Source organism: Cupressus sempervirens, chromosome 1, assembly GCF_028749045.1.
Source record: "Cupressus sempervirens isolate cs-2001-9-10 chromosome 1, ASM2874904v1, whole genome shotgun sequence".
NCBI lineage: Eukaryota > Viridiplantae > Streptophyta > Pinopsida > Cupressales > Cupressaceae > Cupressus > Cupressus sempervirens.
This window is the reverse complement of record NC_143118.1, coordinates 274,430,137-274,444,389: the sequence shown is the minus strand read 5'-3', so window position 1 is coordinate 274,444,389 and position 14,253 is coordinate 274,430,137. Positions and strand designations below refer to the sequence as shown.

General features: G+C 35.7%; 1 protein-coding gene across 1 annotated transcript in view; it reads right to left on the bottom strand.

The window, feature by feature from the left end:
- Positions 1-496: 496 nt before the first annotated feature.
- Positions 497-14,253, bottom strand: part of LOC149577180 (mitogen-activated protein kinase 4b-like) — a 38,286-nt gene continuing 24,529 nt past the window's right edge. The window contains exons 2-6 of the mRNA XM_089822624.1: positions 5,107-5,236; positions 4,438-4,575; positions 1,717-2,049; positions 1,361-1,544; positions 497-1,159 (exon numbers count right to left, since the gene is read on the bottom strand). Of these exons, the coding sequence (XP_089678750.1) occupies positions 987-1,159; positions 1,361-1,544; positions 1,717-2,049; positions 4,438-4,575; positions 5,107-5,236 (958 nt within the window). The 3' untranslated portion in view covers positions 497-986. The remainder of the gene's footprint in view (positions 1,160-1,360; positions 1,545-1,716; positions 2,050-4,437; positions 4,576-5,106; positions 5,237-14,253) is intronic.

The window sequence follows — 14,253 nt, the reverse complement described above, 5'->3', positions numbered from 1 at the left end:
TCGATCAGTTTCTATATTGGCAAATACAAAACACATGCATGTATATTTCAATTCCCAGATAGCTAAGAAAAGATAACAGCTTCTGGGTTGACTTGAAGATTTTCTTTCCAGCTTAATAGTATCAGCAAGAGAAATCTGCATCAAGATTATTTAGCACACTACAACTTACTTAATTGTGCTCACTGGAAGAAACATATTTCATGGAGAATTTACCTCGCTAGAAGTAGCCTGCATCTACAACTATCCTAGTTCAACATCTGCTTGAGTCTTGCTAAATTCAGTGTTAAAAATAACCACTCAGGACCAAAGTGGCCTAATCTTCCTCCTGCCATAATCAAGATGCTTCAAGCAATAAATTATAGTCAAACACCAAAAACTCTTTCCTTCATTTCATAAATGTCCTGAACCTTGAACAACTAAGACCAAGTAATAGTTGAGAATAAGTTTTAAGAATGATTAGAATATCACACAGGTAAAAGTGGACCAAGCAGTCATATTGGTGAATTTCAACCCGCCAACTTTCAAATTATATAATCTTCAAGAGGGATGCCTACAAGCACGCAAGTTGGTGCCAATAATGGCACCATATCCAACTCGCTACACACCTTAATGTCACAAAACATGTTCTTCAAAAAAGAGAATTCCATGTTCTCTTCTCTGACAAAGCAGCTACTTTACATTATTAAATTCCTGAATACATTTTGATGTCTTCCCCCAATAATCAAGTAAAAGAGAACATGCCACCTCAGGTCAGAAATGCACAATCCAACAATCTCTATTTGGATTAGTGAACATATCCATGGCCACGCCATTATAGACTTCCCAAGAATAGTAGGAAAACTAAATCCAATAAATAAGTCCAGTCATGCCTGTGATATAATCTGCCAACCTTCAGAACTTAGAAGGCATGACAAATTATTTAAAAGATCATATAGCCTATCATATTAACAAACATTGAAGAAGGGTTCAAAGTCTATTTGCTCCACCTATTGCATCATATCTGGATTGAAGTTAAGCGACTCCCTCCATATGAGCTCTTTAATATTCTCCTCGGTGAATGAGGGCTGTTCAAAATCAAAATTGAAAGGTGCAGGACAGCTGGGTTCATCATTAATGTCATGCAGACTTGCCAAGTAAGGGTGACTCAAGGCCTGTTCAACTGCAGCAGTGAACAAGAAACATTTAAGCTGTCAAGGGTAGAAATGCATTTCTATACAAATAACAAAAATCAAAGCCATAATAAATATAGGTTTTAGCCATAAATCCCACCAAAAGGCAGCTTTCCTCGTTAACCTATTATATCACAGAACATTTCAGAATTGAAGAATGCAACCTTTACGCAAATTGGAAAAGAAGATACCTGTAATACGCTTGCTTGGATCAAACACAAGCATCCTTTCAAGCAAATCTACAGCTGTAGGTGGCATGTTAGGAAATCTCTGACCAAAAGACTGCTTAGGAAATTGTGGAAGTTGACGGATATATCTTCGAGCGTTGTCACTTCGCAAGAAACCAAGATCAGAATCATCTGGGGAACCAATTAACTGTTTGGGAAAACAAAAATGCAGAAAATAAAACACTGGGATTCAAGACAAGCATATAAGAGCCCTTGCTAATCTTACTCAATGACTGTTTATAATAGTTTTCTTCTTAAATGTTTCAAACTCAGGCACCCCTGTATTATTAAGAATGGGAGAGAGAGTGCACTGGCATTACCTCAGTAATCAGCCTTAATTGCTGAACATAATCTTTCCCAGGAAACAAAGGCTCCCGTTTCAGTATTTCCATAAATATGCAACCGACTGACCAAATGTCAATAGCAGCTGTATACTCAGAACAGTTCAAAAGTAATTCTGGTGCTCGATACCAACGAGTGACAACATATTCTGTCATAAAGTCTGTTTCTGATGTAGTCCGTGCAAGCCCAAAATCACATATTTTTAGATCACAGTTTGCATTTAGAAGCAAATTACTCGGTTTCAGATCTCGATGAAGAATATTTGCTGAATGTATGTACTTGAGCCCTCTCAATAACTGATACAAGAAATACTGCAGAATGGGTGTCTATATCAGGATCTGATAACCAAAATATGATTTAAAATTTCTAATTAATAAAATTAAAATTATGTAGTTGCTAAAATGTCTAGCTCGGAATTTCTTGAAAAGAAAACAAATACCCACTGTAATAAATCTTATCAGCATTCCCGTTAATGGACTTCCAAGGGCTAATCCTTTACCCTCAGAAGCAAATCCTAGGGAGAATGAACAGAAAATGGAGGAAGGTTAAATTAGAGTTCATTTTGATGAGACTTCTAAAGGCAACCCGGGACAGTGTGGGGCTGAGTTGCGCAATCTTGGATACACACAATAATGTCTTGGTACTAGGAGCGAGGTCTTTATTGGAGGGGACAAATAATGCGGCAGAATGTCAAGTGCCAATCTTCGCTCTCAATGTTGATAAGAAACATGGAGGAAAGAAGGTTCATCTAGGTTGTGATACACAAATAGTGATCAATGATATAATCAAGGGCAAAATGGAGGCTTGGACTCTTGACAAGTATATTAAAAGGATCCGAAGATTGCTAGATGGCTTTGAGAGCTTTCGTGTTTCCCACACTATAAGGGGAGGGAACGAGTTGGCAGACAAAATGACCAAGGTTGGTGTTAGTCTTGGTGAACATCAAGAGATGATAGAGGACTTGACAAATATTATTCTATCTAGAATACATAACCACCAAATTAATCAAACAAATGATAGGACACTGCAATAATGGAGATGTAAGGTGGTATGTTAGCGGCTGAAGTCATTTCCCTTGGCACGTGTAGAGGCTATGGAGACAGTGAGCAGAAGTCACATGGAGCAGGCGCCAATTATGGTGACATAGGGGTCTGGCGAACTTTCCATACAGGAAAAAGTTAAATTGCATCTTTTTCCAGATGTCACTGTCTTTCCACAGTGAGCAGGCTTAAGGCTTAAAGTGCAACTGGAGGCAAATATTTAACTGTCAACCCCCTAGAAGAAACAAACTCCGGGCTGCCTGAGTGAGGTTTTTCGCATTCAAGAAGAAGAATTTGTAAGCCTTATTGAGTGGCTGTTAGGCAAGAAATTTAAGGGAAAGGATTTTTGCACACAAACAAATCTGGACATCTCGTCCCTTTTTCTGTGTGGGTTTTCCTTTAGGCCCAGAACAAGGAGGCTGCAAAGATAATAGAAATGTGCGTGGAACTCGATTGGTGCCAAGGTTATCAGAGGTGGCTTCACATGGCAGAAGTGAGTCTCGGTTTCCAGACTGTTGAGGGTGTGAGGCGACGTCTGGAAGGACCGGAGGAAGGAATGCAACCTTTCCTCATATTCAGCGCTATGACTCCAATTTGGAACAGGAGGGAGTGAGGCTCTCAGCCTGTATGAATTTGCTCTCGTATTTAGCTAAATGGGAGGAGGACCAAAAGCATATGGAAGAGGAGAGGAAGCGCAAATAGAAATTTACGCCAAGCAAGGTCAGGGAAAGGGACACGGGAAATGGCAAGAGAAGTGCTGCCTCTGGTGCTAGGTCGAAAGATGGGGAAGATGGCTACAGTGGGAGGAGTGATGATCACTAAGTCGAGGGAGGATATGATGGGCCGTTGGAGGAATGGATGATCCATCTTCTGGTTCACACTCAGCAGCCCATTTTCTGTAGTAGTGCATATTTCTTGCTGCTCTGTTTGGTGTTGTGTCTGTCTGTCTTTTGGTCTATGTTTGTTTATGGATGTCTTTGCTGTTGTGGGTGGATTGGTTGTTAATGCCCATGCCTGATGGGGTTTGATGTTGATGTTTTGCTGGTTTGTAATGGGTGGGAATTGAAAATCTAGGTGTGGAGGCATGTTCATGGCTACACTGTAAGGGGGTATTTGAAAATTAAGGCTGCAGGCCTGTATGTTTTGCAATGTAATCCTTTTAAAAACATCAATAAAACTTATCATTTAACAAAAAAAAAATCATATCAGCATTATGAATTCTACTAATCTAGTCTACACCAAAAAATAACATTTATAAGAAGGTATGGCAGAGTGCATATAGTTCTTCAATAGTTCGTTCTGCATAAGTCTTCAATAATGAGTGGAACTTAGCTTATGTAAAAGTAAGATGTGGCTGAAATCAGGAAGAACAATATATATATTAAGTTATTTCTAGTTTTAAAAGGGTGATGGTGGAAGAAACAATCCCAGTGGAAATTATTACATTAACAATATTTCATTTACATTACATTATACTACAGATATTTTTCTATGCTCTTTCACAGATATCACTAAAAATAAGCTAAATAACATCTCCAAAGGCCACACGGATTATAATATTATTTTAATCAAGGGAAGCAAGGATGACCAAATTTATTCTTATAAAGCTCTCGATACCAAATCCACAAAGTGCTATCAAGAACTAAATCAGGAGCAAACCTGACAATGATCCTCTGTCAAAGGCTGATTGGAACGTATTATCTGGTAGAGATCTGTGTCCATGAGCTCATACACAATATAAACATCATTAAAATTTTCCTTCTGAGGTGGTCGAATGATGTCTTTAATTGCAACAATCTGTTTCACAAAAAATAATAGACAGATAAGGTTAAAACATAGATGAGTTAACAGCTGCAAATACATGGTCCTAAGCTGTATTCAATTAAGCATAAGATCTTCTAAATAATTTCACTCTACCTGAGATAAGGGCATGCATCTTATTTCACATACCAATATGCAATTGGTTGACACCAAAGAGATGGTCAATTATGATCATATATCCAAAAAAACTGTACAACAAAAGCATTCTAAAGTGTATGTTGGAAAAAAATCTAAAAATATCAGAACAAAAAGCACGACTCAGATAAATAAAAGAACGATTCTACAATGGGTATAACATAGGCCACAAGTTCAACATCATCCACAGCAGCCATGTGTTGGTACCGAAGAAAATTTACTAGACTAAGCTTTTCATTGTTTTATTAAATCTTAATATTTTTATCATTTTATTAGAAAACAACTGCAGCCCTTGGAGTCTAAATCAATTAAAGTGAAAAATGAAGCAGAGCATCTTCACAAGCAGGCAATACAATGGGTACTTGAAAGTACATTTTCATGGTCCATGTGGCATAGAAGCTTTATTTCACGGAGAGTCCTCTTTGCATCTATTCTGTTATCAAATGCATTTCCAATTTTCTTGATAGCAACTTCCTCATTTGTCTCTGAATTCACTGCTGAGCTGGAAACAGAGCCAGATATTCAAATTAATCAAAGGGCAGAAGTAAAACGTAGATTTATAACTTACAAAAGGTATGCATGTTGCAAACAAGATCAAAATAAAGAAAAGCTCATTTAGGTTAAAAATTGGTATACTTATTTTAACTTCCTCCTACCAGTTGAAGTATAAATACTGCTCTGTCATATTGTCTATAAAATTTGTTCCCAAATAGGGGTATACAAAAACCACTTCTTCCTAATTTATTTCACTGTTATTGCGAAAAAAAACCTAACAAATAATCCAATTGACGATCAAAGAATGCATTAAGGATTTTCAGAATGCTGGAGAAGTCAAAAGAATTATGATGACATAAAAAGGCTACACTGATTGCCCACATGGAAAGTTTGGCAGATGGACACTGCGGACAGTAACCACTTATGTTGACAGACAATCAATATGGTGGATGATGACCAGAGACCCATCACTCAAAAACCAATAAATTTGATATATTAGTGTCCAGCTTCCATCAAATTCTGTGGGTTAGTAAGTAAACCAACGTATTACGTAGCATTCAAAAGTAGTATTTAACTAGGAAAATGACTAATCATCAACAAGAACTGGTGTGGAGTAAAAACTGTTGAATTGATCTGATTAGCATAGAAAGGAAGTGAGTTAAATAACAAGATTATAAGACTCAAAATTCTATTGCAACTGTTTCAACATTATCAACTACACCATGTTCCATGCACCAAATTTTCACTTAAATGTGTTTTAATGAGTTACACAAGACAGACAAATCACAAAGTCAGTATATCAGCTTGAATGGAAATTTTCCTAGCAAAACCTGTCAATACAACAAAGCAAACAAGAGTAATTACAATCCAAACAACACCATTATCACTGTTATGTCATAAGAACCAGAGAAAATATATGTCATAGTAGACACTATACCATTGTCAGCTGTAAGATGACAAATAGACTCAGTTACCAATGCATGGCATGGAATGCTGGAGGCAGATGCTAAAGCATGGGGATACAGATGCAAGTGCCCAGAGATGTTCCCTGGAAGGTCATATTGGGCACCTGGGTGCGCTTCTGGGGAGCATCCATAGGGCACTCAAGTGCCTACACAAGCATCCGCAGGCCCAGTCAGAGAAAAATGGCTTTTTGACCCAAAAATTGACTTAAAGCTCAATAAAACATGTGCTTGGTAACATATTTTATCCTTACATTTTGCTCCTAAACCCTAAAACGGCCCTAAAAGAGAACATTCATTCAATTTTCGTCTCATTTTGTTTTCAGCTAGGCTCTCTTCTCATTTGGTCTCCATTTTTGCATTTTGAAGGCAAGGTGATTATTTTCGAAGAGGATCGTTTGTGGGGTGTGAAATAGCATCCACGAAGGAGTTTTAAGCATCTAAGGTAAGCATTTGATCCCATTCCAGAGTCCTTTAGTGAATTGTTTTGAGATTTTGATGAATTTTTTCAAGTCTTCTCACTTTTTTAAGAAATAAAGAAACAAGTTGAGCTATCTATTTTAATATCTTTGTATCAATTTTTTACACTTGTATGCTTGATGTTCATAGTTTTTTTAAAATCTTATTTTAATTTATTAGCATAGCAAGAAAATAGATTGTATTGCGCAAAAATGGCCACCAATGGTAGTCAAAGTTCAATGGGAGAGCAATGAGCCAATAGATTCAAAATTAATGTAGCATCTCTTTTATGGAGAAATACCACAAGATTATCACAGGTCTCAAGAGGTGGCTAATATCTTTCGAAGTGCAATGTATGTCGAAGTAAAAAAAAAGTTTCAATAGGTCATATTCCCAAGTCAAATTTCATTTTATGGGCCTTGTTAAATTAATGGGAATGTGCAAAGGAAAAGATGGGAATGAGATGTCTAATGCACAAATAGCAAGATATATCAAAGCACAAGAAGATGTGGATAAATTGGTTAAAAGATTTATTTTTTAATTATTTTCAGCTTCCATCTAAAAAGAAAAAAAATTCAATTACCCGTTGAACCAATTCTATCCTCCAAACATCCATTCTTGCAAGTACATGTACTAGGAAGAGGAAGAAATAAAAATTACCACCCACGAACTAGGTCCATTGGACACAGCATTTAAATGGGAAGCAAGAGAGCTTGTTGATCAAGCCATTGCACAATGCCTATGTCAATGTCTTACTGTCAACTTGGGGAGATCACCATATTGGAAAGATATGGTAGCAACCATCAATAAAGCATCGATTGATTACACAAGTCCTAGGTATGAAAAGGTGTGTACCACCCTATTGCAAAAAGGGAAGCCTTCTCTAGAGAGATCTCTTCAACCAATTAGAAATTGTTGGAATATTTTGGGTGTTTCTATTGTTTTTTGATGGATGGAAATATAAAAAAAATTGCCCATTGATTAAAGGGATTCAAGTGTTCCCTCAAAGGGGCAATGTTTTTTAAGGTAGTTGATCGTGGGGAAAGCAAAAAATTCACAATTCATTTCTAAAATTCTAATTAAGGCCATAGAGATAGTGGGTAGTGAGAATGTGGTCCAGGTGACTATAGGCAATGCCAAAAATTAGAGGGGTGCAAATACTTTGGTTGAGGGTCGTTGTGACCATATTTTTTGAAAACCATCCATCGTACACTCCCTCAACTTGTTCGTGCAACAAATTGGCACTCAATAGATTGGGCGAAGCAAATATACCAAGAGAAGGAAGAGATATAGATGTTTGTGATGAACTATCAAATGTCACAATCAATATTCAAATCATTCTCCAAATTAGAGTTAATGAAGGTCAATTTACCTATTTAATTTTACTAAATTTTATGTCATGTTCCATTATCAAATTGTCTATAATTTTGCCTAATATTTGTTGACATATTGTTAATAACTTGCTTAAGTTGCTAAGACCCAATTTGCATCTCATTCTATTTTTGTAAGACGACATGTCAAAGTGAAAGAGGCATTGAGCCAAATAGTTATCTCTAACTGGTGGGGTATATGAAAGGCTTTGAACTCAGAGAGGACCCACAAGATCAAGGTATTGATCTTGGATGACAATCGGTGGGCTCCTCTACAATTTGTACTAGATTTCACCGAGCCTATCATGACTATGCTTTGCTTTGTTGATTTGGTCAACCTTGTTTGGGGAATGTCTATGATGACATAGAAACAATGGTAGAGAAGGTAAAACTTGCCATACAAACACAAGAGAATGATGCCACCGAATGTGAAGCCTTATACAATAAGGTGGAAACACTCATTCATCATTCTAGGGAAAAGGTGACTACCCCATTGCACCTCCTTGCATATGCCCCATCTCTGAGGTACTACAACAAGCAAATACTTGCTACGCTAGATAGAGTAGCACCATATGTGGATGAAGTTGTTAGTGAATGCTAGAAGCTTTTCAAAGGCTCTTCCAAGATGATGAAAATGCACAAAAAAGTTAGGACAAAATTTGGCTTATTTGTCTCGAGAGCAAAACTTAGTCTAATTGCAATAAAGAACCAAAATGACATGGGAGCAATCACGTGGTAGTACCTGTATGATCAACCATTTAAGCACCTACAACCTCTTGCAATCAAGATCCTTTTGCATATAAATTTGTGCAGTTGTTTGTTTCCCACTTTTATTCTACAATTTTGTGCTTAACATTCTTTAATTTGCTTTTCATTTTTATGTGTAATTTTGTGAACATTGTCCGGGTTGCAAGTTCTTATGCTTCTAAACAGAATTGGCATACTCCTTTATCCACCAAGTGAAGCATAACTGATTGGACTCAAAAAAAAGTTGAATGCTTGGTTTACATTAATATCAACTTGTGCCCTTTGTCATGTAAGGTGGATCATTAAAAGGAAGTTTCAGCCAAGCTTTGGGATGTAGCCCCTAAGTGTGCCATTTTGGATGCAACATTTCAAGATCTTACTACAATCATGGATGATGATGATAATATCATGACACATGGCGCATCTAGCACAAGGGGACCCATTTTGGGTTCAAATGCTTTAGAACTTGCAATAGTTGGAGATGATGAGAATGTGGATTTTCTTGGAAATACTTATGATTCTGAATCTGATTAGTGAATCTTGAATCTCAATTGATGAGCATTGAATCATGAACAAAGTTTTGATTTTGTAATTGTAACGACTTTTTGACTTGCATTGGAATCGTAAGCATAGATGCATATGATATGGCTTATGGGTTATTTCAATTTGAATATTTGTAAACTATCAGATATCTTGATCAATGGTGAACTACCGTACTATCAAAAGATTTAATTTTGCATACACATCTAGACGCATCCAAAAAAAACCCAAACTAATGTGCATCCACATCAGCAACTTACCAAATAGATACAATCAACAGCTCCAAAGCAACAAAATAAAAGTGAGCAAACTAACCATACCATAGACCCAAGTAATCAGCAAGCAACACATCATGTACAAAAGCATGTCGGTATTGGTTATGGTGTTTGTCTTATTATATAGTGTTTCCATAAAACACCAAAGTTGGTGTATCCAATCAAATGAGGACAAGTTCCCATCTTACTCAAGTTCACAAAATCTCCGGTTCCAACATCCGAGCTATGCTTCAAAAGAATCATCAAATGACAAAAAGTAGTTTTGTCGAATCTTGCTAAATACAAGCTTTTCATGACTTTCAAGCTTTTAACTAGCTTCTTGAGTACTACCTTTAAGTACAAAAGCTAATGGTAGATCAATGAAGACAGCTATCTTCCAAAACATACCAACTTCAACTAACACATCTCGTTCAAAGCCTTTCTCATTGTCCACAGGCCATTGTCGTGTTGTTATTATGCTCCCATGTTAAAATTGCCCTTCCCATGGAAAGCTTTCTAAAAAGGATACACTCACCATATGGACTAAAAGAGTGTGAAAATAAGCTTCAAGCGCTGTGGAATAAAAATTGAAAAAAAGTTTGTTTGAGAAAATCACATATCCAATAACCCCAAGGCGGCAGCTCGACAAAAAATATTACCAACATCAATTAATATAGTTTCAAACAAGACATAAGTGTGTTAGAGCCTTTCATTATCTTTAACATTCACAAACATAACCTTTTAACCATAAAATGAAAAAACTTCACCATATGGAAGCCCATAGATCAAAATCTCTCCAAGAAGTGGCAAAGAACTCTACTTCTCGCGAGAAGTTGATGCCGAGAAGTTCTCAAATTCTTGGCAAGAAGTTGCATACTTCTCCCAAATAAGTTGAAATTTTCTCCCGATAAGTTGAAAAAATCTCACGGGCAACACTAAAAAAATCAGGATGCTCAACGAGTTAGCATTAGTAGTCCATTTTACAATTTGCAGCCTTTGGAGGAAAGGAGAAGGATTTTGGTGGAGAGAAATAGTCATTGGCAGCCTCGTAGATCTATTGCAAGTGGATTTGAAGAATATTCAAAGTGGATTTGAAAAGATTTTTCAAGCAAATCTAAATTCAAGAGAGTGTGGTTTTGCACCGAGATTGGATGACATTTAGAAGGAGGGCAGTGAGAGGGAGGACACTGAGAGTGGGGATACAGATGATGACAAGTCATTGCCAATGCTAGCACCAACTAAACCCAAGATGGATATCTTGTCACACTGTCATATCCCCTTTTTTGGGACCCTAATTATATAATTCACTTAAGAAATAACATATAATATTAAGAGAATTATTATATAATAAATTTATATAGAAATTAAGAAATTAACTAATAACATGTCATTGATAAATTATAGAATAATGATATATCATAAGAAAGATCTAATAAATAGATAACAATATAATTAAACATTGATTGGTGTGATGAAATATAAAAAGAATAACATATAATACTAAGAGAATTATTATATAATAAATTTATAAAGAAATAAAGAAATTAAATAATAACATGTCATTGATAAATTATAGAATAAAGACATATCATAAGAAAGATCTAATAAATAGATAATAATATAATTAAACATTGATTAGTGTGATGAAATATAAAAAGAACATATTATATCATTAGTAATATAAGAATGTGATTTTTTTGCAATATGAGATATCATAAATATAATATTACTAGTATTAGCTATGATTAATACTTGAATGATATAATATTGTAATATATTAACAATATCTAATAAAGATAAAACGAAATATTAAAATATTAAAAAAAAAACTAAACAGATGGACTTAAAAGTAGTAATTAACTTACAATATCTACCTTATATTAACTAATATATCCACTCATTTAAAACTAGTAATTAACTTACAATATCTACCTTATATTAACTAATATATCCACTCATTTAAAACTAAGTTACCGATTCTTCTTAGAAACCCCTGGGTGTGAATTCTGATGCGGACGAGTTCCACATGTGTCCAGAAGCCCTGTGGAAGCTGGCAAGAAGCCAGCCACAGGCTTCTGGATGTGTTTCACTGGTTTCCTATCAGCTTCCACGGGGCTTCCAAACGCAGCCAGGAGCATCCATGGGCCCAGTGGCCAAAACACGAAGACTGATCACAACATCCTAATATGTTACAAATGATCTTATACGTGCTAAAAGTATGATGGATGTACAAAAGCCACTCCAACATCATGTCTCTTTGCAATTACAGAACATTACGCACCATCAGACTGATTCCTTTTACAGTTATTAATACTTAGCATTAGTTTGTCTGACCCAAAGTCCAAGGCACTAGATAAACTTTCCATATGATTAAAGCATAACATTTAAAATTAAATCAGAACTTGCATTAAGATAATCAAAGCATATAAAGCAATAGCATTGTGTCAGTGAGAGTATAATTCTGGAAAAAACCAATCACAAAGTTACATTAGAATCAACTTTGAGACCACAGCAAATATATGGAAACAACAGGTATTCAAGCTGCACCTTTCAAGCAAAAATCAAAGTACAGATTATAGGAAGTTGAAATTAATAATGCCCAATATATTCCATATTCAGGCTTCAAAAAAGTTTTCCTAAACGGTGAACCAGGAAAGCCAAAACTTTAATGTAATTCTGCTCAGATTTTATGTTGGACAAGCACATATTGATATATCATATGAATTTTGAAATATCTTGAATTTTGATAAAGGGTTAAGTACCATACTATCAAATGATTTGTTTTTGTAAATTTCTTGCATATATATATATTTGTTTCCTCCCGCATCCGCATCCAAAAAAAAATATTTTCCTGCATCCCATATTCACTTCCGGAATTTGCTTCAGAATCCAAATCCGAATCGGTAACTTAGATTTAAAATATAACTAATATGTAGTATATTATATTAATAAGCATCTACAATGTTGGTAAAACAACTAACGTGCAAAATCAAGAATCACAACCCTTGAGTGGATATATAGGGACAACCAATGAAATTCGGAAGATATAACTTATAGATAGAAAGGAAAAAGATAATAGTAAGGAAATAAGGAAGTTGCAGTAGCCAGCAAAAAAATGGGTACATTACACACAACCACAGCCACAGTGGACTGCTAGAGCTAGACTACTCCCATAATTTTTAATAGAGCTACTAGGAAGGAGAAGAGAAAGATGTCTACTAATTTCATATTCTACTTGACATTTGTATTTACTTATCTTTGAACAAAGACAATTTGCTATTTTTAGTTTCCTTCAGAGTTCAAAGTTTTTGATTATGGCTGCCAGTCATCGTCATTCTGCCTGAGGATGCAATTTTGTTACATATTGCATTTATATATATCTAGATCAGCTTGTTTAGTGTGTTTACTCATTTACTAAAACATTAGGTGCATCTCCATATTGAATTATGCAAAAAATGCATTTCTAATTAGATTTAAGTCATTTTAAAATTTCCTGAAAAGTTGTCGATTTATCTCTGATATTTACGGAGATCTTTTTTTTGCCTTGCTGATAAGTGGCAAAGAACGAGATTTTGAACTATGCATGGAACAAAATGTAGAAACAAATTTAAGGTATAATGGAGACAAGAAGCAATCCAAACGGTCACTGCAATGTCAAAATGAGAGAATGCTTTACAAGTTTCACCTGTATCCAGTTGAGGATGCATCCACCAAGGGCATTGGCAGAATAAGGAAATCTTCGGTCCCCAATCACACTCAACACTAACAAAATCTGAGTATCATGAAACATTTACTTCGAGATTGAATGCCAAATCTAGACCCAAGATCATCCCTTCCATTTCCATCAAATTGTTGAAGTCTATGCTAGTAGATGCTGATCCAAATCTAATGATTTCTCCTCTATAGTCTGTAATAGCAGCTCCTACCCCAAAGATTCATGAGTAGCCTTTTGGAGGCAACATCAAAAAGTACAGCTTCCCCCATCCCCTTGGGGATTGAATTATTATATTTCCCACTTATCCTTCAATCTGACTTTAGGATTTCTCTAATCAAACAAAATTTTCAGGGGAGGCCGGTTCTTTAAGTTTCTAAAATCACTAAAATTGTTTTATTTGTTCTCAGCATCTTGGTTGACTAGTAATATCCAAGTCCAACTAACCATAAATCTATAGATTTTTCCTTGTTATGTAATACTCAATAATTTCTTCCAACCAAATCCTCAAGAGATCAGCTGTAGAGCCAGATCCTATAGCTCCTTCACAATCCCCATCGATGCACGACAATTCCATGCTTCCACCTACTCCAACATTGTCGAAATCAAGACCCATGAAGAGTTGAAATCAGATAAAAATCTAACCCAAATATCTCTAGTAAAAAGGGAATATAGAGATATCATATCAAGGCACAAAAAACATAAACTGGGCTCAACAAATCCTCTTCTAAAAAATTTATATAGTCTCAAAATTTTACCCTGAATAGCAAGTCAAAGGAACCTTGGCATAAGGCAGAGCTTTTGGTTGCCAGATCTTTCTACAAGGACCGGGAGACAACTTCTTTAAGCAAAATTAGAGCTGAAACATTCATATTTAGAATCCAACCATACTAAAAGGATTCATATCTGAATGAATCCTTTGAATTTGCAACTAGCATGTTCACCAGGTCGGGAAAGTGAAAAAAGGATAATCTCTTTAC